Source organism: Schistocerca cancellata, chromosome 5 (genome assembly GCF_023864275.1).
Source record: "Schistocerca cancellata isolate TAMUIC-IGC-003103 chromosome 5, iqSchCanc2.1, whole genome shotgun sequence".
In the NCBI taxonomy this organism is placed as follows: Eukaryota; Metazoa; Arthropoda; class Insecta; order Orthoptera; family Acrididae; genus Schistocerca; species Schistocerca cancellata.
The window spans coordinates 515,187,326-515,214,273 of NC_064630.1; the positions used below are offsets into that span (position 1 = coordinate 515,187,326).

Here is a 26,948-nt window from a genome sequence, read left to right on the forward strand (position 1 = left end):
GCTTCCTCCATGCTCTTTTAGGAAAATGTCACACTGCCACACCGTTAACAAAAACTGCCAAATCGTGAAATAGCTGACCCAAATACAGACGAATCCCGTGACCACGGAAAAATTGTCAGCAAGACGAAAATTCATTAGTTGCAGAGAGCTGTAATCAGTAGCTGCACGCCAAGGGATGATAACACGAGAGTGTTAACATGGTAAGAAACGCTCAGAAAATGAATATGTTTCTTACACAAGTTTAATACGATTTTATAATAATAATAATAATTCTTCTTCTTCTTATTATTATTATTCACGGTTGGGCCTACTGGACCACACGATGTAGAATAAGGGACGTTTTTAGCGCTTTGTTTTAGTTTTCCTTTGTATCCATGTATTACTTTTATTCTCTTGGAATTGACTCTTTTCCACTCGTAAGAGCACGTTGTTCCACTTTCTTGGGTCTTTCTGGCAGACTTTTCAATTTCTTTATTTAATCTTTGTCTGTACGTCCCTTCTTCAGTATAATTTGTACCTTAAATTTTCCTAATTACTACTCATTATCTCTTTCGGATTTCTTCAGTATCCCTTTTTCCGTTCATTCTCTCTTTTGGATTTCTTCAATGTCCTTCCTGTTGAAAATGAGTGTTTCAGCGCCTTAACGACACTTTGGTTTTATGGTTGAAATGGCTCCAAGCACTATGGGACTTAACATCTGAGGTCATCAGTCCCCCTAGACGTATAACTACTTAAACCTAACTAACCTAAGGACATCACACACATCCATGCCCGAGGCAGGATGCGAAACTTCGACTGTAGCAGCAGCGCGGTTTCGGACTGAAGCCTAGAACCACTCGGCCACAGCAGCCGGCTTGGTTTTATGACTGTGCTGTAGTGGTACCACCTGATGTATTTTGAGATGCATCTTTCGTTGTTAAAGATATCTCTTGCAAACCTGAGAGCTGTAAAACTCTTTCCATTTTGTGGCAGTGAATATTGTAACCAGTCTTTTTCAGGACAGTTTCAAGAATGGTTTCGCCTAAATTTTTGGACTGGGAAACTCTCTTGTTTTCTTATTTTATTTGGTTTTTAGAATATTGTGCGCCAGGTCCTTGCTGCACTTGTATTTTTTTTTTTTTCAAACGGTATTTGGAGCCGTGCTCTTTCCTCCTTTTCTTTAAGAATTTCTGTTCACTTTTGTGGTGTCTGAGATTCCGGGTGTACAATCACCAGGCCACCTGTAAGAGCTAAGCTGCCTATCTGGACATTGGTTCTCCTTAATTTGATAGGCTCATCAATTATTAGCTCTGATTTTGTTGTCCGCCACGCTTGGATCACTTCTTACAAGACCACAGTTATAAAGCAATGGTGAGAATCCATCATTCATTTTTCATCATTTAATTTTTCACTAATAATTGCAATGGTTTTGGAGTCCAGACGTTGTTCATTCAAAATTTGGAAGAGGGACTTACGATCAGTTGAGTCTCTAACATTTTTAAAATCTGTGAAAGTACAAGCTACCTTATAATTGTAAATTTTTTAATGCGGAGTATTGAAGTCAGATCTAAAAACTGTTCTGAGCAAAATCTTTTGGTTTGAAATCTGCTTGATACTCGCCACTTTTGCATTTAAATTGTTATCGACCATGGTCCGCGGTGCACTGAGATAAGAGTTTTGTATGGTCTGGAAGAAGATAAATCCCTCTATAATTATTAACATCCGTTCTGTGTCACTTTTTACGCCGTTGATGCATCAATGCAGTTTTCCAGTCATCCGCAATTTGTTCAGATTGTCAAACGTTTCGAAATTTCTTTCAGTTTTTTTGAGCCAGCTGATTTGAGGAGTTCTGCAATTCCGTCTTCATCAAATGCTTAGTTACGGATAACATTATATAATTTTTTTGTAACTGTAGAACTATTAACAAATAAGGATGTGACATCTAACGAAACATATTTTACTATTTTGAGTACAGTTTTCCACCTTAAAGGAGAAAAGCCATCGGCTTCAGTGAAATTGAAAAATGCAATCCCAGACGTAGACAGTTATGAACAGAATCGCAAACACTACCATAAAGGCGATATAGAAATTTAAGCGAAAATAAAGGAATTGAATTATGACTCGTGTATCCAATTGTCACGTTCTCGAAAGTGCGACTTATCGTTGCCAATAGAAATATGAATAGCAAATATCGATATTTCACTTGACCCAATACGTCTTAATTCTGTTTTGAAAGTTTCTGGTTTTTGTCACACACCAAGGCAATACAAAATCGGCCGCTTCTCCGGATTCAAAGCGTCTACAAACGAAAATGTGCCGTCTAGATTTTACTCTAATTACATCGTGATTGCGTATCAGCTAAGAATAAGATTCTCCAGGTATCTCTTTTGTTGACGGATGCCTGATTATCAGACTTATTTTTATTTTTATATTTTTTATTCTTTGTATCGTCAGGTCTGAAAGCGTCTGCACTGCGGTAATCACAAGTGTGAAAATATAAAATTGGGCGTAACTGTGACTGTGCAGAAATCATAAAGCTAAATAAGCTTAGAGTGCGTTTCCACGAACACAGTAGCTTATGTAATGAATCATTTGACATATTGCTTCGGAGGTTCACTATGTTCGTTATATAATTAAGTATGATCACACATATGAAAGCCGCCAAAGAATGGTGAGGAAGGAAAAAAAAAGTGAAGCGGTCACATGTGACAAGAACAGGAGAGTCCCAGTCAAATGCGGATGCCACCATACAGGGATAAAAAGTTACACTTCTGGCAAGCGGAGATTGCGGGCACCAGTGTTGTTACAGAAAAAAAAATTGCATGACGTCTCGAACTTAGTGAATATAACTGCGTACTGCAAATATAAGTGATGAAAATGTTGAAGAGTTCTCTTACAACTAATCAAGAATAATAAACTACATTCAAAACGGTAATAAAAGTTAATGGGGTTGCTACTGCACCAAGATAGTGTTCCAAACTGATGATAAAAAAGGAGATTATGAATTGAAACAATTAAAATATTTCGAACCCAGCATTTCATGAGCTATCAAACGTAAGAAGAAAGTATCGGACATAATGAGAAGGTGAAGTTCTTTTTGTTCAATCGCTAGGTATTGAAAGTCTCCATGCAGAATCTTATCGACGGTAATTTTTTATAGTGGTTCATTAGATGAACAATTTGCCACAAAGCAGCATGTTAAAAGACTACTTCTGTGGCACGTTGCATGTTGTACAACTACAGTAGCGGCGTGTGAGCGGCGCGATGCCGATTAAATCGGCTGTTAAGCTCTTCACTTAAGACCACGGAAACGTAGGAGCAGCTTCACTAACGTGAGAACTCTGTATCCCTTTCTGTCACGTTAATCTGCCCTTTCAGTTAGGTTCCATACATCTGTGAAGAATGCAATGAATTATTTTATTTCTGCAACATTGAGCTTTACGCGAGATGAATACAAAGCTGCTACAATGACTTGTGTTGGTACCGCATCCAGAATGGAGTAATATGTTTTCTTTTAAAAATTTGTGCGTTCAATTATAATACACAAGCGTTTACAAGGAAAGAAGTACAGATAATTTAACGATGCTGTTACGCCTTCTCTTTCTTCATCAATATCTTTGCTAGCATTGTTGGTTGTGTAAATATCCTGGCAGTATTGTTACCCAGCAACTGCGTTCGAAATCGTTGTGGTGTCCGGTTCCGATGTAAATGTTTCTCTATCCGTCTAATGCGTGATCTTCACTGTCATTGTACCTACGAATGAATACCAGCTCAGGGTGTTCAGCATGTTTGCGGTCATGTAAGTAGTTCCTGCGATGTAAGTATGTTATAGCTGTTGCCAACCAAGTTTACCATAAAACTACCAGACCAGCTCAGTAGCAACTGTTGGACATGATGTAATTGTGGATCAGTTTATTGAAGTGAGTGACCTCTTTTTATCTTCCTGCTCGAGGTAACAGGTCAGTAGGTTGTACCTAAAAGCATTGTGAAGTATTAACGCTTTTATTTGCCTGATTTTGTTAACTAGTTGTTCTCTTTTGACATAAGTGGTATAATTTATTAATTAGCTTGTTACGTCACGATTTAAATGTCGCTAATTATTATCAGATAAAACGTAATCATTTGCTACAAATTACAGTAATTACATTCGGAGGAAACAAAACGTTTTCGCGACTAGCAAGAGCTGAGTGTTAACTGCATCAAATCGCCAGTATCCAGTTCATATTGAAGTCCTTACTTACAGAAATATGCTTATGACGTTTCAGAATACGTGGAACAGAAGCATGTTTTGTTGTTGGCAAGGAATGAAAATGCTACATAAAGATCATAGAGGGCAGCGGGGTTGGGGGTAGGGGTCAGCAGTATTCTGGATTGCATGTCTTTCAGGTATTTCTTTGATCAAACATATAAAAACAAAACATTATCAGATAAAAATAGTATTAAATTGTGGTACTTAACATTCTACAACAATTCTGCCACAGAATTAAATGAAGACCAATTGGACTTCCATCACAGTAGTTTCTCAGTTTCGGTACAAATATCGAACGCACACCACTTTTTATCGCGTAGTATACAGGTGCTGTTTGATTTAATTGGTAGAGCACTTGAACTATTGGAAGCACTTTTTCGAGATCCTTCTAGTGAACGAACACAATTTGAACAGCTTTATGAAATGGCCGCAGAACCAAGAAAATTATTTTCATTTATAGAGTGAGACAGTAATCTCGCTCGGGCCCTGCATTTACAGGCTCTTGCTGATGGTGATTTTCTCAGTAACACTGAACTACTAAACTTAACAACAATGTTTTACTCTCACTTATGCCAGCACAAGCGGGGAGTGGATCTTTCGCTATATGTGCTAGCGAAGTGCCAGAAAATCAACAATCATTTCCAAAGAACTCGACAATAAGAGAATACACACAGTGTAGCGGCCATAAATGCTTTGTCTCTATTACCAATCTACACATTTCGATGGGAAATATGTATATTACGCTAACAGATTGTCCCAGTTTCGGCACCCTACCAATAGCTGTAGTTAGGACAGTCCATTTGCAACGTACAGCCCAATACTGCATCAGATTATAAATGGATAATTGTAGCTGTAACATGTTTGATGAAATAAAAACTTTGAGGTTCGCCGATGACATTGTAATTCTGTCAGAGACAGCAAAGGACTTGGAAGAGCAGTTGAATGGAATGGACAGTGTATTGAAACGAGGATATAAGATGAACATCAACAAAAGCAAAACGAGGATAATGGAATGTAGTCGAATTAACTCTGGTGATGCTGAGGGAGTTAGATTAGGAAATGAGACACTTAAAATAGTAAAGGAGTTTTGCTATTTGGGGAGCAAAATAACTGATGATGGTCGAAGTAGAGAGGATATTTAATGTAGACTGGCAATGGCAAGGAAAGCGTTTTTGAAGAAGAGAAATTTGTTAACATCGAGTATAGATTTAAGTGTCAGGAAGTCGTTTCTGAAAGTATTTGTATGGAGTGTAGCCATGTATGGAAGTGAAACATGGACAATAAATAGTTTGGACAAGAAGAGAATAGAAGCTTTCGAAATGTGGTGCTACAGAAGAATGTTGAAGATTAGATGGGTAGATCATGTAACTAATGACGAGGTATTGAATACGATTGGGGAGACGTTTGTGGCACAACTTGACTAGAAGGAGGGATCGGTTGGTAGGACATGTCCTGAGGCATCAAGGGATTACAAATTTAGCATTGGAGGGCAGCGTGGAGGGTAAAAATCGTAGAGGGAGACCAAGAGATGAATACACTAAGCAGATTCAGAAAGATGTAGGTTGCAGTAGTTACTGGGAGACGAAGGAGCTTGCACATGATAGATTAGCATGGAGAGCTGCATCAAACCAGTCTCAGGACTGAAGACCACAACAACAACAACATGTTTGATGTAGACGGATGATCAACAACATTACGAGCAACCTCATAAATTTATTCTCAGCAAAAACAGCGTCAGATAGCTTTGTGAAACGCTGTAAAATAGAATATAATCCTCTTAAAATTTAGACTTCCGAAGTCCGTTTTCTCCTTAGCAACTTTTGAAGATTTTGCGGAAGACGCAGTGTGTCCGTCTATGAGCAGTGTTATGTGGAGACAGAGTGCATTAGATGTAAGAAACTATGAAACACAAGCAATTCTTAATTTCTTTTTCTTGGTAGTTATCTTCCTCTGGTAATTATGTTCATTTGAAGAATCTGTCTAGCCATCCCCACCACGATGGAGCCAAAATACTCCTCGTAAATTCATTTTACTACTTCATTTTCGTAGACCTTGCTACCACATACTTTCCCTCACTAAAGAGTTTCTATTTTTCATGTGAAGAGCTGCATTTCCGGCTTTATGCTCTCAATTCCGCACATTTCTATAGGAGCAACAGGAGTTTGACACAAAAGTAAATAAAGGCACTCTTTGATTCGGAAGAAACAATACGTAACTACGGCACTGCTATATTCTCAGGAATCATAGAAAGCCACGACTAGGGATAATTCTTATAGATCATAAACGAAATTATATCACAAAATTATTAAAAGCGAACGAAACCGGTTAATGGACGGGAAAAATTACAGACCCAAAAGGATAAGCAGAAACCTGAACATAAAACTATAAATGTGTAAAGTGTACAGATTTCATATAACTACACACAGGATGGAAAATCTGGCCCGAAGTACTCAGACTTATTACTCTTATTGTCTGTCTTTGACTAGAATATATTTAAACAAATTATTTTTTATAGCTCTAGTGCATATTCCAAAGCCTTGGTCACGCGAAGTATGGGTGTAAGTCGCTCTCTTCCTGAGAGTTTAGAAGTGTATGAATGAACACGTATACATAATCCTACACATATCGCCGTTTGATGTGTCAGCACAACGCCACCCGATAAAATCCGATTAGGAAAGGACGTTGTTAGAAGAGGCTTCCGCATTAACACCCATGTGGGACTTTCAAGTTAATGGTTTACATTTGAGCAGATCCTGTTGTAAACCCGTTCACAAACGTAGCATCTACGTGGACAGCTGAAACCCTCAAATCCAGGGGAGTTAACTGAATGTTGACAACGCTCGAACCGGAGCACACTAGAATGGAAAATGTGCAGATTGCTTGTAGTTGATATAAATGATAGCTGCCCAAGAAAGTTATTTTATAGGCGTTATTTGATAAACAACTGTAAAATCTGAGACCATTAAAGCAAAGAGTCATAAGCAAAACCGACGAAGTGGGTTAACAGTGTATCGACGGAGAAGTGAGAATTAATAGATGTTAATGGCATTGAAAAAATTAAATATGACCACATGCGTGGTACAAGAGTCAAATACTGTATAGCGCGGAGGAAAAACAAACGAAAAATATCGAAATAGGGAGAAGCTGTCTGTGATCCGGAAAATTACAGATTCCTTTATAATCAGATATTTTAGATTCTACTGATTTGACTCACTGCTTGTATTTGAAGTTAAGAACATTTCAGAGCAGTAGAGAATTATTGGTTCGGTAAAATAAAGTAGTGAGACAAAGCGACCGAAATTATAACGGACTGAAACGACAGAGAAGTCAGCAAAGAACGTCTCGTGAATAATTAATGGGTCAAGCAATGCAATATGGTGAGAGGTTTGGCACAATCACAACCTGATTTCAGCGAACATCATTAAACAAGCACCGAGAAGATCAGCAAGTTATATCAGACAATCCATAAATGAGGCACTGTTGGCCGCAAACCACCTGTTTCTTTTTTTTTAAAAGGACTTAACACATTTTGATTTTTTTAGGTGCATGCCAGCAATTTATTTAAAACACAAGCAGTTAGGTTTGTGTAGTGAACAACAGAGTAATGTTAGCAGAAGGTCAGCAATTTCGTAAGGTATCTTCGACAAGTGATCTACGTCTGCCAGCTCGGCAGCAAGAATCGTTCGGTGTTCGGAATTTGTACTCGTATATATCCACTAAAGACAACGACAGCAAGGCCCTGATTAATCGTATGTAATAACATGTGCTGACATACTTTTTACAACGATATGAAAATCAATACACCTGCAGCTGTCTCTTTTGCATTTAATTTATTTACGCAACCAATTATGGCGTTCGTTCTGTCATCTTCAGGTCCCTTGACCAACTTAAATAGGGAGGAAACCAATGTCGTGTGCAGTCAGAACAGGACACGATATTAAATAACCACTGTACGTAGATTTCCGTTCTACACGAAACTACCGCATCATTCATCATAGGTTGATAAACTGAGGGATAGTGTCGTGTAAACCAGAGAAGTACGGACACCTGTTATTTAATATTGGCTCCTATTACGGCTTCAACGAGACTGGATTTCTACACGAAACTACCGCATCATTCATCATAGGTTGATGAACTGAGGGATAGTGTCGTGTAAACCAGAGAAGTACGGACACCTGTTATTTAATATTGGCTCCTATTACGGCTTCAACGAGACTGGATTTCTCCCAATTTTTGTCGGCCAAGATGCCTGAAGAACACCGAAACGGGCTGCGTAAATAAATCCAGTGCGAAAGAGACGGCTGCAGGTGTTTTAATTTTCATTTCATGCTGATCAGCTGAAGTCCCTGTAACCATAAGCTACAAGGAGGGGCATACAAAGATACTTTTTCTGATGCCCATTACGCAAATGAAATATTTGTAACTTCCGGAATCATTATTTTATTATCTAGTTGATTAATATAGCTACAAGGTTCGATGTTAATGCAATGGGAACCAGTTCGGTTTCATTTCAGTTCTGATATTGCCATACAGCATAATCGTCTGTAAGAAGTATACCACGATAATTATATACAGCGTACCAAATAAACGTTTTCTTTGCATGTTGCATAATTTCGGAACGTTTGCACTGGCCTCCCGGCTCGGTCGATAGCAAAATTAAACAATACTTTTTGAAAAAAATAAATTTCACATGTTTGAACCCTTAAAGAATCCTTCTCGTAATTGTATGATGAAATTCTGGAGCAGGTCCGTTTGTTTATGTATGTATCAGACTTAGTCGTTTTGATCTCAACTTGTGTTCAGCATGTTATCAGGTAGTACTGACGGCAATGAATCCACCCTGTACGAAAATAGTAATCAAAAAATCATAAACAGTTTCAAAAAATTCTTCTGTGTATGCGACCGTCCCATGGTGGAAATATTTCAATGTTTCGGCCCGCTGCCCATTATCAAGATGACGAGTTCGATTACTGCAACCGATTATGGCTACGGTAGCACCAGAAAGCAGTAGTTCTTTTTGTACAACATCATTCCGCGACCAGAGTCAGTTAACATAAAAACTTTCTGGGTATAAAGTGGCTCTTCACCAAACAAACTTTTATGTTATTTAGTGCAGCGTGTATGAAATATATGTGAATATGTGACAGAGATCACGACATAGTACAAGTAGTTACAGACTAGTACCGTTGCCACTTTGAGCCGCACGGAGGATTTACATTTCTCGCTTTTAACCGAGCCAGTACAGCATTTCATAATCATGAGAATCTACATTAATAGCCTATTGAATCTGCATTCTCATTTTACTGACATAATTCATGTGGGCACGAATGTGTCAATGTAACTACATAGTAGCGCAACTTGAGCATTATTATCTAGCTGTTATCAGAGATAATTATCTAGATCTGAACCTGCGTACACTCTACCGTGTAGCATAAGTCTCTTCGCACCGTTGTCTCTCCTTTTCCTGTTTAATTCGATGAAAAATGTACGTCTCACCCCGTATTTTATTCTCTTTTATTTTGTTTTTACGCGAAATATTCCACGGTCGCGATCAGTTGATTTACAGTCTATGTCGATATCAAGTCTTGAAATTAACCAGATGATTCTTATTTAAAATTCATTACGCATCGTTACAGCACTAAATCTGCAAATATTTATCTTTACGAACTTGAAGGTAAGATTTGCTTATCGAAAACATGGCAATTTCCTTTGCAGATATTGTCCAACTGATTTAGTGTGTGCATTCCACATCGATTCACTATGTGGTCTGACTCTTAGTAAATGCGATTAAATCAGCATCTCGTCACTCGGATGTGTTTTATTCCAGTCCAACAAAAACCATGTTGCTCTGTCGATTACTTTCCAATTAACAGGGGTTAATGCGAGCCTACATCCAATATATGGGCTTTATAACTGTTTTTTAATTCGAGAATAATAACTGCAAAGCCTGTAGCAACCGCGTCTCTTAATCTTCGGATAACATCGTCTTACCCACAACACTGTACCTATGTCAACGGTAATAAATACGTTTCAGCGATTGTCGAGCAACAAAACCCAACGTGAGCTCTTCGTATGTGTTTCACTAAAAGCCATTTAGCAAGGAACCGGATAGTTTTATTTACTTTCAGAGAGTATTTGATTCAGCTCTGTTACGCCACGTACCACTCTGAAACACGTTGTTTGAAAAATCAAGGCAGATCGTAGGGCTTCAGAGAGAGTTGTGTGAGAGGCAGAACTTTACTTGCTTTCCAAGATGGAGATTCTGTTACATATAGCTACAAAATCGTGGTATGATAACTACCATCAGCATTTCATATCAACAAATTTCTTGCAGCCAGACACTTTCTGCATATTACACAGATAACTACGATGAAGTACGAAAAAGATCATATGGACATATAGTCTGTTTTTTTAATAACATTTCAACTTGGACGAATGACTGAAGTCTATCTCTGAAAGCGGAGAATTACCAAACCGTCATCTGCATAGAGCGCAATGTAATAATCCTTGACTGCAGAATTAAGTCAAAAGTCCTCAATGTTTCGAGTTGTTTGATACCGCCCTCCATCTTTTCCATCTTATGGCTGACGTTGCATCGGCGCATGTCTACTGCAACCAACATCCTCGGTAGACAGTTTAGCATATTCTGAGTCTAAAAAAAACGAAAGGAGTACCAGATACACAAAATTCAGTTGAATCACGTCAATCAACATCGTTACCATTTTCCGAATCTTCTCTGTCGCTTTCGTTTATCCAACTTTATAAATATCAGGACGACGAATAACAGTTAAAATTGATCAAATGAGGGTTTTGTAACCGACCTCCACCATGCATGGATTCCATTTCCATAGCATGCTTCCGACATATCTCAGTTTTTCATTTCACTTCATCAAACTAGATTTATATTGTCTTCACACTTTAAATGGTACGGAAATGTACTCCTGTATTTCTGACGATTATTGACTGTTCCTGGTGACTAGCTCCCAATTTGCATTTTAAAATTCGGTTTAGATATGAGCATCGCAATACCTTTACTGCTTTACTGCTGTTCAGAATCAGCTCACGGCAGATGAGTCCAGCTTTGAACATCCGCGAGTGTTTTACTTATCTAAATCGACAGAGAGTACTTCGCATAGTACCGTTTATCAGGGCTTCCTGCTGTTCCACTCACGTGTGGAGCCCGTGGGGACTGAAAGGTTGCACACCTCTGCTGTGGTCTGATCTTGTCTTTGCTGTTCCTATGGGAGCGATACGTAGGGTTCTGTAGAATATTCCTCGTTTCCTCACTTAATACTAAATTGTTGAAACTTTCTTAGTCGGCCATCGCTTGATAACTGACTTCTATCTTCGAGCAACTGCCAGGTCAGGTTCTGCAACATCTCGGTGACGCTCTGCCGTCGGTCAGACAAACCTTTATTCATTGGTGCTGCCCTTCTTTGTACACATTCAGTATCCCGCGTTATTCCTATTTGGTATGGGTACCACACAAATATTCTAGGATCAGTTGCATATTCCCAGGATCCTACCACTGAACCGAAGTCTGCCACCTACTTCGCCTCACTCCATTTCATATCCCCACAAATTGTTGTATCCAGACATTTTATGAGTTGACTGACTCTAATTGTGAGTTGCCGACATTTGCTGCGTTTTTTCAGGCGCACAGCTCTACAATTCTGAATATTTAAAGCAAGTTTCCGATCTTTGCGTCACTTTGTAATCTTGTCAAACCTGACTGAATATACGTGCCGCCTTTTTTTTTCCTAGATAGTATTTTCGTTATAGATAACAGCACCGCCTGCAAAGGTCTGAGATTGCTGTTAATATTGTCTGGGTGGTTATTCATATACAACATGAACAATATGTGTACCAACATACTTCCCTGGGTCGCGTCTAAAGTTACTTCAACATCTGTTAGTGAATCTACGTCCAATGTAACATGATGCGTCCTCCCTATCAAAAGTTCCCAATTCAGTCATAAATTTCGTTTAACTGGCCTTATGATCGTACTTTTGCTAATATACGTTGGCGTGGTATCGAATGAAATATTTTCCGAAAGGACGTATGTTGCCACCTGAAAACATAACCTACCATGTTTCTCTGCAGTCCACCAGTAGTATTGTGAACACCTCGTATATCGCGAAACTGTGTTTCGGAATTCTCTCCTCGCGGAGGGAGGGGAGGGGACGTTTGTTACTGCCCCCCACCCCTTCGTCCCAAGTATAACTTGTCAGCTTCATTTTTAACATGCCACAGATGCCTATGTTTTTAACAACAATGACATTAAAATTTATTAAATTAAATTATTAAATGTTTAATGTAATAACAATGATATGATTATTATATCCCTTTAACATAACTTCCAATAAATTACAGTTCAGAGAATACAAAACACTCGTCCGAAAAATTGAAATTTATATGTGTCATTCAACTGATCTACAATAACAGCAAACAATCATAACTTTGACAACGTCATAATTTACACGATAAAAGTTCGTCCTAAGCACTGGTAAATTCCAATATTTCACTTAGCACTATCAATGTAAACAGAGGCCTGCAGTTTACGGCAGTACAAGTGTGTAAATTGTGGAGATGCTGTTTCTTTCAGCCGCTTTCGCATAAATTCGGGAAAGTCGGTCTTTTTATTATAGGAGACTCTTACTCTTTCTGTTGCGCCTTGTTGAATTACTTGTAGGTTCCCAGTTTGCCCATGAGCTCATGAACCTTGCTGGATATGTTGTTGACAATAGTTTCTGTCAGCACATTGTTCGGTATCTTTTCCTAGTTGCAGGTGGTCGAGCTGCAAATCGATGCACATGAACAAATCCTCGTACAAGCTACTGAAAAAATCCTACATCTACATCTATATTCCGCAAGCCTTCTTACGTCTTCTGCACCCGCTGTCTGTCTCCCCCCCCACCCCCTCTCCTCTTTCCATTCGCGAATGTCGCGTGGGAAGAATGATGGTCGGTTAGCCTCTGTATTGACTCTAATTCCTCGGCTTTTCTCTTTGTGGTCAGTTCGCGAGAACGTATATGAGAGGAAGTAATATGTTGTCCGACTCTTACCGTAGGCTCCCGGTATTCCAATAGTAAAACCTCTTCGTGATGCACAACTCCTCTCTTGTAGTGCATGTGATTGGAGCTCGTTGATTATCACCGTTACGCTTTCGCGCCGACTAAAAAATCCCGCTGCGAAACGCGTCGTTCTTCATTGGATCTTACCTGCCTCTGTTATTAATTCGGCTCTTTAATGGGCCTAGGCTGATGAACAGTACCCAAGAAAAGGTTGAAAAGGTAAACACCTGAAAAGGTAAGCAACTGCTTTCGCTGATGTTTTTTTCTTTTTTCTTCCTGTGAATCTGAATCTGACAGATCGCTTCCTGTGGTTACTCCTAGGAATTTTACGGCAAGATTACGGTACTGGTTTTTTCGTCTATTTATGCCTGATACGTCACATTTATTTATATGCCGGGTCAACTGCCAGTCCCCGCACCAATCATCTACCTTCTACAGTTGCTTCTGCAATTCGCTACAGCCTTCTGTCATAGATGTCTTCCTATAGATAACTTATTCATCTGCAAATGGCTTGTAATATCTACAATTCCTTACCATTTTCGAAAGTCTTAGTTTTCTTGCTACCTTATTCTCCGAAAGTTGCCTGAGAAATTTGGAAATTGACTAACGTAAAAATGTAATCGCTTTTAGCTAAATGTTCTTGGGGCACGAGTCATGCCCTCCACAGAATACACTCCCTTGGGTTCGCCCCCGGCCAGAGACCCAGTTTGCAGACAGAAATGTTCTTAAGGCAACAAAGTATGTCAGTTTGAAACTCAGACGTCTATCAACCCGCACACAGTTGTACTCCCCTCGCTAAAATCCGTGGACGGTACAGGAAGAAACCTAAGTGTATCACAAAAAGGACCCTCTGGGGCAGGGGTTTGACAGCTGGAAGTGGGGTTGTGTCAGATAAGCAGGATGACTGGAGGAATGGTGCAGACGATCCCCCGCCAGCCGCCTGACTCGCAAGGTGTTGCCCCGTGCGGTTGCCGCGGCAGACAGGCGGCGTGGATATAGGGTTGCCGGCGCACAGATTAGCGGGCTCGGGTTTCCCGTCCCGCCCCACAGCACGCAGCGGGCTGCCATCTGCGGCCGCGCACAGCGCCTCCGCCTCAACTGCACGGCGCGCTTACGTGTGTTACCGGCCCACGCTCGGATCCCGAGCCGGAGAGAGACGGTCGGTCAGTCTCCTCAACAGCGAGTCTCTCAGGGACGTAGAACCCTAATTGTTGCTTATTATCTACAGCTACATACGTACTCAGCAAACCACCAAACGCTTCTTGTCGGAAGGTACCTTGTATCACTGCTAGTAATTCCCTTTCGAGTTCCACTCGTAAGTGGAGCGAAACAAAAACGACATCTACATACTTCCTTACAAGCTCTAATTTCCTTAGTTTCCGCCATCCTTCACGATATACCGGGTGATCAAAAAGTCAGTATAAATTTGAAAACTTAATAAACCACTGTATAATGTAGATAGAGAGGTGAAAATTGACACACATGATTGGAATGACATGGGGTTTTATTAGAACAAAAAAAAATATATATTGCTAGACACGTGAAAGATCTCTTGCGCGCGTTGTTGGTGATGATCGTGTGCTCAGCCGCCACTTTCGTCATGCTTGGCCTCCCAGGTCCCCATACCTCAGTCCGTGCGACTATTGTCTTCGGGGTTACCTGAAGTCGCAAATGTATCGTGATCGACCGACATCCCTAGGGATGCTGAAAGACAGCATCCGACGCCAAAGCCTCACCATAACTCCGGACATGCTTTTCAGTGCTGTTCACAACATTATTCCTAGACTACAGCTATTGTTGAGGAATGATGGTGGACATATTGAGCATTTCCAGTAAAGAACATCATCTTTGCTTTGTCTTACTTTGTTATGCTAATTATTGCTATTCTGATCAGATGAAGCGCCATCTGTCGGACATTCTTTGAACTTTTGTATTTTTTGGTTCTAATAAAACCCCATGTCATTCCAAGCATGTGTGTCAATTTCTACCTCTCTATCTACATTATTCCGTGATTTGTTCAGTTTTCAAATTTATACTCACTTTTTGATCACCCGGTATGTGTCGGTGGCAGTAGGATCGTTTTGCTGACTGCCACAAATGCCAGTTCTCTAAACTTTCTTAATGGTGTTTCGGCGAAAGAACGTCTTCTTCCTTCCAGGGATTCCTATTTAAGTTAACGGAGCATTTCCGTAATACTCGATCCCACCAGTAACAAACCGACTCTCACGGCTCTAAACTGCTCTGTTATCTTCCTTTCGTCCTACCAAGTAGGGATCCCAAACATCGGAGCAGTAATCGAAAATGGTTCGCAGAGTATTCTGTACATGGTCTCTTCCACAGATGAACTACGCCTTCCTACAATTCTCCCAGAAGCCTATCAATCACCTTCCCTACAACCGACCATAGGTGTTCGCTACATTTCATCTCGCTTTGCAACGTTACGACTGGATATATGAGGTGTGATAAAAAAAAATACAAAGATTTTTTTAGCAGTAACTGCTTAAGTTACAACCATTTGATGTAATCCGTGCGGTACCTGATCCATTGAGACAAGCAGCGTGAAGTTGGAACACGTTCTGACTTGTCAGTCAGCTGCCAGAGACGCTAGAGCGGGGCTGTGTTTTCCGTGTCCGTCGTGCATAATGGATTTTGAACAACGCATGAACATTACGTTCTGCTTAAAGTTTCAAAAAGGCGCTAAAGAAACTCGTGAAACGTTGAAATTGGTGTATGGCAGTAATGCTGAAGCACTGAAGACTGTTTATAAGTGGTATGCGGGATTGAAAACCGGAAACGAGTCTGTAGGAAAAGAGCAAAGTTCTGCACATCCATTAACCTCAAAAACAGAAGATGTGCAAAAAGGGGCGAAAATTGTTCTTTCAAACAAGCGAGTAACTATTCGAGAGCTTATCGAAGAACTTAACATCTCATACTGTTCGGTGCAAAGTATTTTAACCGATAATTTGCAAATGAGACGAAGTGAGAGGGAAAAATTGTCGCCAGACTTTTGCGTGATGAACGGAAGGAAAATCGTGGGTCAGTTTGCATGGAGTTGAAGGATCGCCTTCATTTATATCCAGACTTCATGCCCAAAATTGTAGCTGGATAGTAAACTTGAACTCAGATGAACATTCAGAGCTAGCACTGGAAAACCAGTGAATTTCCTCGACCTAAGAAAGGCACTCAATCAAAACCGAATTTCAAAGTCAACCTTATTGGGTTTTTTTCGATATTGAGGACATAGTGCAATCAGAGTTTGTTCCAAGGGGAACAACTGCAAACGCCGAATTTTACAAGGACGTACTGCAACGTTTGAGAAACGATGTACGCAGAAAGAGACCAGAAAAATAGCTTCCTTCTTCCTCACGACAACGCGCTGTGCCACAATTAGCTTTAGGTTTGCGAGTGCTTGGCCAGAAATGTGTTCTGTCTGTCCACACCTGCCTTACTCACCAAATTTAGCACCATGGCCCTTCTGACTCTTCCCAGAAAGTAAAACAGTGCTTAAAGAAAAACGTTTTGACACCATTCCTGACAATGAGAGGGCCACGACAGAGCAGATGAAACCCCATCCATAAGAAGTCGAAGTCTTCCATAAATGCTTCTACTCAAGGATTCGACGGTGGGATAAGTGCGTTGCTAGCCAAGGACAGTACTTTCTTTGTTTCTTATAAAATTATTCACCCTATTTTGTGATCATATCTCGTGTCTAGCAACACACCAATAACACTGTATTTGAACATTACAGGTGTGTTTCACCTACTCACCTGCATTAACTTACATTTTCTCACATCTATAGAAAGCTGCCATTCGTCACGCCAAATAGAAATTCTGTCAAAGTCATCCTGTATCCTCCTGCAGTCACTCAATGATGACACTTCCCGTACACGAGGTTCACATTGTCTGCGAGATCGTGTATGTACACACAGAACAGGGTCCTATCACACTTCCCGGAACACTCTTGATGGTTTTTTTGTCTCCGATGAACATTGTACTGAACAACGTACTGGGTTCTATCACATAGAAAATCTTCGCGTCACTCACAACAGAATTACCCTGCCTGTCTGGAAAATGCGTTTAGATTAAATTTCTCTACTTTACGTGGAACTGGATCAGGCCTACGACTGTCTTAGAAAATTCATGAACAACATAAGTTTCTTCTTCAGTCACGTTTTAATGGTAATTTATGCTTTGACACGAAGCAAATTTTATGGGAAGTTATAAATAGCACTCGATTATACGTATTCGTTCTTTAATATGGTCGTTAGGTAACTGCATCTGCTGTCTACGGCAGCGCCGACTAGTAGCTTCGAAATTGATGTGTGAAATTTGAAATCACCGGACTGAACTAGTAACGTCTAAGACTAAGGCTTCGCTAATCCACAGTGTTAACAAACGCTCTCCTGCCTCCTTCATGAACAAAGCTGGAGACTTCATTCCCAGTAGTATGTACATCTCTAATGCGATCCATTATAGCATATCAGTTTCACCTTCTGTCTTCTATGTTTTCACAGCATCAACAATAGTTTTTTAGCAACACTTTTTAAAATTACATATGACTCCCTCGTATTACTGTGCAGACTGTGAAGCACAGTTGGCAGTACCTGTACTTTCAGAATTAGCAATTATTCACTTTCCCAGTTATTGTTGGATCACTTAGTCACTACGCGATATATTGAAGACTTACGTTATTCTAGGTATCAACTCTCCAGCTTCGCCCACGGCGGGACTAGGGACGGTATAGTAACACCGTGGATCAGTGAAGCCTGGACTCTTAAATTTTGTGATATCAGTGCTGGAATCACAGAATTCGTGTTTGTTTTTCGACGTTGTGAATTTGCGTTGCCGTCGAAAACAGAGCCAATTTTCTTACTATCACGTAAAATAACGCTCAAATATTGCTCAGTACTATTCTTCATATAACTTAAAATATTCATTATTACCATAATTTCTCCAGGAAGTTGTTGGAGCATAGTTTTTCAGCGACAGCTGTCCATTTTCCTCTTTGCTTTCTTGTCATAAACGCCAACGAAAGAAACAGAACGATGTGTCCAATCATTTGTAATGTAAGGGTACAAGAAACAATAGGACCTCGATAAGAAGAGCCTCTGGTAAACAAGCAAATGGAATTAGTGTGAAGACATTGTTTCTATAAAAGAAGGCGTTCTTTTCCTTCCTGAAATTGGTCGCTGCTATAATTTTACACTCTCTATCGCCGATCTTACGAAGATGAATGGAATTACGGAAATCCCTACGACGAAAAATTTCTTTTCTGTACTGCTTGCACAAGCGAGTAGAGTTCGCTATATCTACATCTACATCCATACTCCGCAAGCCACCTGACGGTGTGTGGTGGAGGGTACCTTGAGTACCTCTATCGGTTCTCCCTTCTATTCCAGTCTCATATTGTTCATGGAAAGAAGGATTGTCGGTATGCTTCTGTGTGGGCTCTAATCTCTCTGATTTTATCCTCATGGTCTCTTCGCGAGATATACGTAGGAGGGAGCAATATACTGCTTGACTCTTCGGTGAAGGTATGTTCTCGAAACTACAACAAAAGCCCGTACCGAGCTACTGAGCGTCTCTCCTGCAGAGTCTTCCACTGGAGTTTATCTATCATCTCCGTAAAGCTTTCGCGATTACTAAATGATCCTGATCTAGCAAGTTATAGCTTACTGAGCTGAATATATGTAAGAGGTTGGAAATATTTTTGCATCTGAAACTACACTGGTGCCCGAAATCTCTCCGAAACCAAGATCACCAGCTCGGGGGGGGGGGGGGGGGGGGAATGCAGTCAACCATACTAGCTTTTTTTAATGGAATATTCTGTCATAGTGATTAAAGAGCTCTCCGTTCCAGTTTCAGCTCGGGGAAAAAAAATGCAGTCAACCGTCCTACCTTTTTTTTAATGGACTATTCTGTCATAGTGATTAAAGAGCTCTCCGTTCCAGTTTAAAGCGCTCTTATTTGATGTTATATGCGTCACCTTTGTTTAACATTTGACAGGATATCAGCAGTCTGTTCTAAGATAACGGCAGGTATCGGTTTTTGTAGAAGTTCATTGCTGTACTCTGTTCCCTGTAGACGCTGAGCCCTAAAATTATTGCATTTTGGAAAAGAACGTAGCTTCATCTGTTCTCTTTCCTGCGTGCGGAAGTTAACTTGCATAAGTCATGCAACACTTAGTTAACTGACCTTCGGAATAATTTACATTTGTTCTTCCAGTCTGATTTCTGCGAAAATACCCAAGTGAATTGTGGTCCCTCACACAGTCCTGGTTTGGATTTCTTTTCTGATCTCTATAAAATTTCAGGAGCACTTATTTCTTTGATATTCTCATTTCGAAAAGGAATTTGAACAACAGCAATGTCAGTAAAAATGTTAATGCACCAAAGAAACAAACGTACTCTTTTCATTCTTCGCATGGGGAAATGAACACAATAAGCAACTGAGTGTCTTATAGCTACTTGTGACTGTGTCTGGAATAACTAGTTATAAATTGCTAACAGTTGCTGTATCTCTCCACAGACATTATGTCTGTAACGCCGTGCCTGTTTCTTCTTTCCAAATGTAATTACTGGTCCCCCTCTCAATCTCCCTGCAGTTCTCTTCATTACTACGGGTCGCTGCGTGTGCAAATGCGCGCGCGCGCGCGTGTGTGTGTGTTTGTGTGTGTTTGTGTGTGTGTGTGTGTGTGTGTGTGTGTGTGTGTGTGTGTGTGTAAGAGAGAGAGAGAGAGAGAGAAAGATGCGGAGACAGACAGCGTAGACCTTTATGTGCAACGTTTATAGTTTCGCCGTCTAGCTAACGAGGTAGTACAGTGGCCAAAACAGCCTTCTCGACCGTTCAAAAGGAGCCGGGTTCAATTCCCTCCAAGACCATGGAGCTCTATGGTTTCCCACGTAAAATCACGCTCGAACTGGAATGGATTGTTTATTAAGAATTCAGATGACTAGCCCCTCATCCTTGCCCGACGGAGTTTATCCACCGTTTCTAATTATGATACTGTCGAAGGGCTGGGATATTCATACAAGAAGGGAAGAGTAGGTGCCTAAACACATCTTCTGAAATTAGAGCTCTGTTACGATTTTGGAGACGCTTTCCACCTTACAGATTTCAGAATTTCAATGTGGTCAGTTCTCGTTAGAGATCCTGCATTACCTATTGGAGGAACATCCTTATGAAATGCTATTGTTAACAAATACTGGTAACTTAAACGTTGTCATCTAAACAACGATTTCATAATGTCATTATACGGTTTACTGCTACTCAATTTTTAATATTGCTGTACAAAAGAAAACTAGAAAAAAATGTGGTGCCCTTATTACATATATGTTTATTAAGTTACGTGAGATAAATTAAGAAGAGAACCTGCTGCTGGTGACGTTTTGGTATTTACTTAGGTCGTCGCGAAATAACAATTACATGACTGAATACTGTATTCAGTTTGTGCTCTTTCCTTTGAGAGCGTTGAACATCCCGAAATCATTGAGAGAAATCAGCCGTTAGCTTTCTAATGCGTGACCTGCAATATCTGTAGGAAAACAGTATTTACCGAGCGTGATTAATAGCCGATGTAAAAAAAAAATGAAGAACGGTTGTCGGTCTAACACTTGTGAATATTTAATGCGATGACTAAATAACAAACTGGATTCACAAAACTAATATGGACATTTTTTTACTGGACAATTTCGCGGACCGTCTTACATCAAAGAACTAAGAAATTCCTATTAACTGTGACTTATGGAGAGCAGTACGAACTAACACAAAAGAAGATGTAAGAATTATGATTAAAATATTCTACCAAGAACAGACGCAGCAGCCAAGCAGGAGAAGATGAGAATTGTTACATAAGATATTTTACAGTGGCTAAGGTGCTAATAATAACATGCAATCCAACAGACATGAAGAAATCATGATGATGTAAGTGTTAATTTGTGCATTAAAAGAAACACTACTCGATATTTAAAAAAATACAATAACAAACAGCAATTTACCTTTAGTTACCTGGTACAGTCGTAAGTATAAGTGTAACATTTTTATGCCGCTAAAAAGAGTGCTGCATAAATATTGATATATGCATAAGGCACAGGCAAGTGTGAAAAATTTGACACGAGCATTTTTATGCTTGCGTTCATTCACTGTCTAAAATAACATCAACATAGATTGTACATAAAACAGTCATACTAATATAAATAGTTTGTTTATAGCCTACATATTTTTACCGTTACAAAAGAATAATATTTTATTTGTTTATCGCTCACGAGAAAGCTGCCAAAAGAGAAATTTTAAACGATTGTTCCGAGCAAACACCCGCCTCACCTAAACAGATGGCTAAAGGCGATGGAACTTTCGCAACTTACCGAACAGCTTCAAAACTATTCGCTGCTATCGTCATGAGAGATCACTACAATCATTCACAAGCGTTGACGGCATAGGCACTGTCCTTAAATTTACAAGTAGTGGCGGCAACAGTCGCTGTCAGCACATTCTTGCTAAGACAACCGACCTATCGTCAATGCTTCGTACTATTCTGTGTGCTTTGCGTGCATATTCTGTAGCTCCACAATTATTACGAGATGCTTTCTAGCGATAGTGTTAAAGCTACTCCTTTTTCTCTACCGTTGGCTATTATCTAGTACGAAAATTGTCTTCCGACTACAAAAATTCTACATTGCGTATGGACACGAGATATTCATTACTTGAGCAAGAACCGGTGTGTAATTTAATCTTGATGAGATGTATACAACAAATGCACGTGGGCGCACTTCATTCAGCGACACGGAACGGCTTCTAAAGGCACTCGCGGTGGAGTTATTAACACTACGCGACCAACAAAAATATATTTATGCGGCAGTAATTCAGCATTTCGCTACGACTGGACCCTAAAATACGGCACGGGCACGCCACGGCCGAGCACGGAGTACGCCACGCGGCGGAACATAGCAGGGCGCTAAAGATTTCACACAGAGATGACAGCTGCCGGCCCTGAAAGCACACGCGCTTAGCACACGGGTGGCACTGCGAACGTTAGCGAGCACACAGAACAGACACTTTCCTGCGCCGGGTAACGATAGCACAAAAAAAGCCCGGCCGAGGCGGGCGTTGACGGGTCGCGGGCCCGGCGCCGACGCCGGCACACGTGGGCGGCAGCTCGGCGTCGCGTCGCGCGTATCCGGGCTCACGCATCGCACACACGCACCGCCGGCAGCCGGCACGCACTCGCGTTTGCTCTCGGGCTGGCCGGGAGACTGCCGCCAGCCGTCCGTCACGCCACAAAAATTGCCGTCCCGGGCCGCGCGCTCGCCGCCGACTTGCGGGCGCCTCGCCTCCCGCGAGGGAAAAAAAATATAACCGGGTTAGCCCCGTTTAAAAGAGTTTTACCGTAATGGCATTTGCTGCTTAAGTAGGCCGGCGCCGCTGAGCGAACGACGGCGCCCCGTAATAATCGGCAATAACACATCACACGAGATCAGTCCCGGGGTAATCTTCTTAGCTCCCGAGGCCGGTGTTTGAACATTTAAAGGAGATAAAACACAATAAACTCACCTAAGCTGTCAGAAATCTGTTACTGAATGCAGAGGCCTTCCAGATAAAACAAGCCTTAAGCCTGTTACAGAGCAGCTTAGACCGTCTCAAACCGTATTAAATAAGACCACGATTGATCCACTGCAATCCCCAACTTTTCAAACACACACACACCGGCACACGGACGCCGGCGCGCACACACACACGCACGCGCAGCGAGCGCTCCTAATGGCGACTTTTCCTGACCTCCCCTCCACCGGGCGCAGCGCGCAGGCGCGGTGGTCACGTGGTGCGCCCGCTGGCCAATGGGGCGTGGGCTCGGCCCCGCCCCCCGCGACTCGCCCGCCACCGCCGCTCGCGTCCCCCGCGCGCCGACAAGCCCGAAGACGCGAGCGCTATTGTGGCCAGCCCGCGCCGCCAAACAAAAGGTTTTGCTCGGCACTGCGCCCGCCGTACCGTACGTGAGCGTGCTCCCTCTCCCTCTCCTCTCCCCCTCCCATGCCGCTCCTTCTCCTCTCGCCTCCTCCCGCCCCTCTTTCCCGGCGGTGGAGCGTCGAGCGTCCTGACATCGCGCGCACCCTGGCCGCCGCGTCCCTCCGGACGCCGTGCCACCCACCACCCTCTTCCCTAAGGTTTTGCAAGACAGAGGTAATCAATATAACACCGCGCCGCTCCAGAACGCACCTTCCCTGCTCATTAGAAGGCGCCACCAGCTCTTAAGTGCCATCTCCAAACATAAGTTGCCCAGCAGTAAAGTAATGTCTCTCAGGATGATGCGTAGTAGCACTCAAGAACACACACATTTTAGAATAGTTTGTGAAACTGTTGCTATACTTGAGACTTTTCCACACGCCTGGTGCCCACAGCTGCGATCTTCATAATATAAAGTACGGTCTCACGGCCTGAGGACTGCCTTACTATTCATCGCGGCACTAGAAGGGGAAGGGGTGGCGAATCCCTAGCCGCGGCTGCTATTTATCCTGGGAAAGATTCCCGGTCCTCATATTTGATAGCACACGAGGTGGACCTGGGGCCGCCCTTTAGGGATTGTATCTTGGAAAAATCCTCGCCCCTACCCGAGATTGGATGCAGGATCTCCAGGGCCGCAGTCTAGCGCTCTACTCGCTAGGGCACTACGATCACGATCTCCATAACCTAAGGGAAAAAAACTTCATCAAGCAGGTACTAAACATGTTCATTTGTTTAGTGCTTGCAGAACATTGTAGCTCCCTTTTCAATGCAAATACAGGTTGTTTCAAAAAGGATATACGTATTTCGAACGTGTATATTTATTAAACTGTAAGACACTCAACTATGAAACTTGATATACATATTTACGAGCATCTCAAGTTTAGATTACAAATGTTCAGTATGTCCTCTTCTAGCGACACGAACAGTGTCACATCGATACTCGAATTCCCGGCCGGAGTGGCCGAGCGGTTCTAGGCGCTACAATCTGGAACTGCGCGACCGCTACGGACGCAGGTTCGAATCCTGCCTTCGACATGGATGGGTGTGATGTCCTTAGGTTAGTTAGGTTTAAGTAGTTTTAAGTTCTAGGGGACTGATGACCTCAGAAGTAAAGTCCCATAGTGCTCAGAGCCATTTGAGCCATTTTTGATACTCGAATTCCTCCCATACTCGGGTAAGCACGGTTGACTGGTTGATTCGGAGGAGCGGACCAAACAGCGAGGTCATCGGTCCCATTGGATTAGGAGAAGGATGGAGAAGGAACTCGACCGTGGATTTTCAAAGGAACCATTTGGACATTTGCCTGAAGCGATATAGAAAACCTAAATCAGGATGACCGGACGCGGGTTTGATCGGTTGTTCTTCCTAACGTGAGTCCAGTGTGCTAATCGCTGCCCCACCTCACTTGGTGAGTAAGCATTGGCTGTCCATCTTCACTGACGTTATTGCGGTAGCATCCTGTTCCTCAACTCTTCTATGTTCTGTTGTAGTGTTGGTGCATAAACGTTTTCCTTATGAAGAAGTCACAGAGCGTCAAATTCGGAGATCGTGGAGGCCAGATAAGACGTTTGACGACCAGTCTTTGACGTCCCGTCCAACGGCTCGGGAGAGTTTCTTTCAGATATTCACCCACTTGGCCGTCCTCGTTCAGCCTCGGAAACATCCTATTTTGTAATATAGCAAGATATTGTCGGCCATTAACCGTTTTTCCATCAAAGAAGAAAGGGCTGTAAACAGATAACTGAGATATCGCACAAAACTCACTGACTTTGGGTGAATCTTGTACGTGTTCAGTGTATGCATATGGGTTCTGTAGGCCCAAAATTCGACAGATTGTGTTTGTTTAACTTCCCTTTAAGGTGAAAAAGAAGCTTAATCACTGAACACGATGCGTTGTGCGAAAGAATTATCATTGTCAATAGCATTCTGAAGTTAGGAAATGCTACACGTTTGCATTTGTCGTCATGACGTAGAGACTGTAACAGCTATAACTTGAATGGCTTGATAAACAATCGACGTCTCAAAACACGCCAAATTGTTGTTATAGACAATTGTAACTCTCGACAGGCACGACGAATTAATTTTGTAAACTACACTGGAAAGCGGTTTGTATTCGTGCAACATTTTCATCGGAAATACGAGAGCGGCCAGAGCTCTTTCCTTTACACGCACATTCTATGTCTACCTGTCGATATCATATGCGAATGCTCCGTGCATTTGGATGATCAGTTTGGTTCCTCAGCCTGAAACGTCTTTGGACTGTAATCACGGAATTAAGCTTCGCAAACTAGAGTGCATAAAACAGTTTCTGGTGCGGATTAGCCGTTTTGCATCATGTGACGGTAACCAAGCAGTGAATATAAAGTAAACGATGTATTCGTTCCTCCAATAACCCAGCCGTGAAGCGGTGACCCATAGTTTTGACAGAATAGTACTTTCCAATACGCATATTCACTTTGAAACACCCTGTAGTTGCCGGCCGCATTGGACGAGCAGTTCTAGGCGCTTCAGTCTTGCACCGCGCGACCGCTACGGTCGCAGGTTCGAATCCTGCCTCGGGCATGGATGTCTGTGATGTCCTTAGGTTGGTTAGGTTCAAGTAGTTCTAAGTTCTAGAGGACTGATGACCTCAGACGTTAGGTCCCATAGTGCTCAGAGCCATTTGAACCATTTTTGAACACCCTGTAGTCCATTTCATTCCTCTGGAGCTCTGCAAGCAGCGCACAAGCATCGTGTCACAGCGTTGTAGCGACGGCAGGGTAGTACCGAAGTGGTGGCGAAATGGGAACCCGCCAACGACGCAAACATAGAAGGGGCTCAGAAATTGAGCGAACAGGAAAAAAGGACGGTATAAACGTTAATCGGAAGGGATACGTGAGTCCTCCTACGAACAGGAGAGTTTATACGGATAGTAGAGTTCACTCTCTCCTCCCCGACGTGAAGTCCTCTTAGCCATGAAACATCTTATACAAATACAAGATGTGATACATTATCTCATAGGTCATGGACTTTATTCGGTTTACCTCCGCCGGTCTAGTGGATATGAGAAAGGCTACGTGCCACTGTACGTATTCCAGTACTGACAATTCACGGGCATGCGCGACTCGTAACGATCAGGTGCTATGATGTACGAGGACTTTGGCATTGAAGTAGGGTAACATGGATTCGTGAACGCTCATTAGAGAGATGGCAGATGGTCATTTTCAGATGCAGTTCTTAACTGGTAGAAACCGACCTCGGGGAAGAGCAGTTTGGATTCCGGAGAAATGTAGAAACACGCGAGGCAATACTGACCCTACGACTTCTCATGGAAGAAAAGGCAAAACTACGTTTTTAGCATCTGTGGACTTAGAGAAAGCTTTTGACAATGTTGGCTGGTATAATCTCTGAGAAAGCTTTTGACAATGTTGGCTGGTATAATCTCTTTCAAACTCTAAAGATGACAGAGTAAAATACAGGGAGGGAAAAGCTATTTGTAATTTGTACGGAAACCAGATGGCAGTTATAAGAGTCGAAGGCCACAAAAGGGAAGCAGTGGTTGAGAAAGGAGTGAGACAGTGTTGTTGCCTATCCCCTATGCTATTCAATATGTATATTGAGAATGCAGTAAAGGAAACAAAAGAAAAATTGGGAGTAGGAATTACAGC

General features: G+C 41.8%; 1 protein-coding gene across 1 annotated transcript in view; it reads right to left on the reverse strand.

Annotated features, from left to right (window-relative positions):
- LOC126188638 (homeobox protein OTX2-B-like) overlaps positions 1–22,401 on the reverse strand; it is a 360,976-nt gene extending 338,575 nt beyond the window's left edge. Inside the window, exon 1 of the mRNA XM_049930239.1 lies at positions 21,666–22,401. Within this exon, the coding sequence (XP_049786196.1) occupies positions 21,666–21,700 (35 nt within the window). The 5' untranslated portion in view covers positions 21,701–22,401. The remainder of the gene's footprint in view (positions 1–21,665) is intronic.
- Positions 22,402–26,948: the final 4,547 nt, after the last annotated feature.